General features: G+C 45.8%; 1 protein-coding gene across 1 annotated transcript; it reads left to right on the top strand.

Annotated features, from left to right (window-relative positions):
* Positions 1-266: 266 nt before the first annotated feature.
* On the top strand, positions 267-1549 carry LOC104809822 (U-box domain-containing protein 11). The gene has a single exon (XM_010535897.1). The coding sequence runs from the start codon at positions 427-429 to the stop codon at positions 1369-1371; it is 945 nt and encodes a 314-aa protein (XP_010534199.1). The 5' UTR covers positions 267-426; the 3' UTR covers positions 1372-1549.
* The last annotated feature ends 394 nt before the right edge of the window (positions 1550-1943 follow it).

The following is a 1943-nucleotide window of genomic DNA, read 5'->3' as shown; positions in this document are numbered from 1 at the left end:
ATGCAAATATCTAAGGATAACCATTTAAATATCGCAAGATCTTATAAAAATATTATCCAAGCACACTATACGAAGCTTATTTCTGAAAAAAAAAAAAAAGAGAACCACCTCGGAGACAAGTCAAGTGTTATCACGAGATGTGGTAAAAAAAAAGCAAGAGAACATTCGGTGTACTTTTGTGGGTGTCTATTTTTAATCTTAAATTATTAATTCAATGTATAGAAAAATAATAATTATATTATTTTATATATTTAAAAAAATGTTTACACACTTAAGAAAGATTCCTTTCCTACGCACTTCCTCGTCTACCTTTCCAACAACTATCTAATCACATAATTGCCTAATTACAATCTCCGGAAATAAAATAGAAGAGAAAGTCGGGGTTTGAATTAGGGAAGGAAGGAAGGGTTACCGGAAAATCTTCCGATGGAAGCAACCAAGCGGAGAACAATTCAGTCCTCGGTTTCGAAGCTGAGCTCTGTCTCCGAGCAAACCAGAGCCGCCGCGTTGGCCGAGCTCCGGCTGATCTCCAAACACGACGCCGATAGCCGTCCGATCATCGTAGACGCCGGAGCGGTACCGTACCTCGCCGAGACTCTCTACTCTGACTCGCACGAATCGCAGGAAAATGCCGCCGCGACACTCCTCAACCTCTCCATCGCCACCAGAGAGCCTCTCATGGCCACGCGTGGCCTCCTAGACGCGATCTCTCACGCGCTCCGCCACCACGACACCACCACCTCCTCCGCCGCCGTTCAATCATCCGCCGCAACGCTTTACAGCCTCCTGATAGCCGAAGAGGCGTATCGGCCGATAATCGGATCCAAACGCGACATCGTCTTCTCGTTAATCCATATAATCAGATCTCCGAACTCGCATCCGCGATCGATCAAGGATTCCCTCAAGGCGCTATTCGGGATCTCTCTGTACCCGATGAATCGATCGACGATGATCTCTCTCGGCGCCATTCCAGCTCTTTTTTCGTTGATCGTGAAGGATTCGCGGTTGGGGATCGTGGAAGACGCAACGGCGGTCGTGGCGCAGGTGGCTGGGTGCGAGGATGCTGAGGAAGCGATGAGGAAAGTCTCTGGAGTCGACGTTTTGGCGGATCTGCTAGATCCGTGCACCGGTTCGAGCGAGCGAATCAAGGAGAACGCAGTGGCGGCGATGCTGAATCTAACAAGGTGCGGAGGGGAGCGAGCGCGGGAGGAGGTTGCGGCGGTGGTGGCGGCGGCGGGAAAGGAAGGGATCATGGACGTGGCGGAGAACGGTACTGCGAAAGGGAGGAGGAAGGCAGAGGATCTGTTGAAGGTTGTTGCCTGCGGCAATGGCGATTCGCGGTTCGATTATCTGATCAAACGATCGGAATAATTCCAGTTGGATGATATAAATATATTTTGTTCGGGGTGACAGATTCGTTCATTGTTGTAAATTTGGCATTAGGTAATGGTTTTTACTGTCATACTTAAAGTTTCTTTTACCGTGTGAGAGTCTCAATGTTCCACGCGTGTGCACCTCATATTTTTCGCAAGCCAAGCTCGCGAACCAACCCATCTTGCTCGCGAACCTAATTTTTTTTTTAATTTTAAAATTATTTTAAATATTGTTTATTATATTTAATATTTTTTATTTGGATCGCAGAACGATTTAGGACAATCTAAACTGAATAAGAATCATTTTGGCTCGTATTAAACATGATTTGGTCTCAAAACGAGGTGATTTGAACCGATTTGGATCGAGTTAGGCCAAAAATCAAACTGCTTTACATCTTCATCGAGTATCAACAACGAAATGTTAACACTACAAAAAAAACGGTAAAAGACGACGGACATTGCGACGGATGTGTCCGTCGCACTAAAATTAACGACGACTAACGACAGAATACAGACAGAAAACAATCCGACGTAATCCATAGGTTTCCGTCGCAAAATAAGACGACGGAA

Source organism: Tarenaya hassleriana, unplaced genomic scaffold, assembly GCF_000463585.1.
Source record: "Tarenaya hassleriana unplaced genomic scaffold, ASM46358v1 Cleome17, whole genome shotgun sequence".
Lineage (NCBI taxonomy): Eukaryota > Viridiplantae > Streptophyta > Magnoliopsida > Brassicales > Cleomaceae > Tarenaya > Tarenaya hassleriana.
This window is presented reverse-complemented; position numbering and strand designations above follow the sequence as displayed.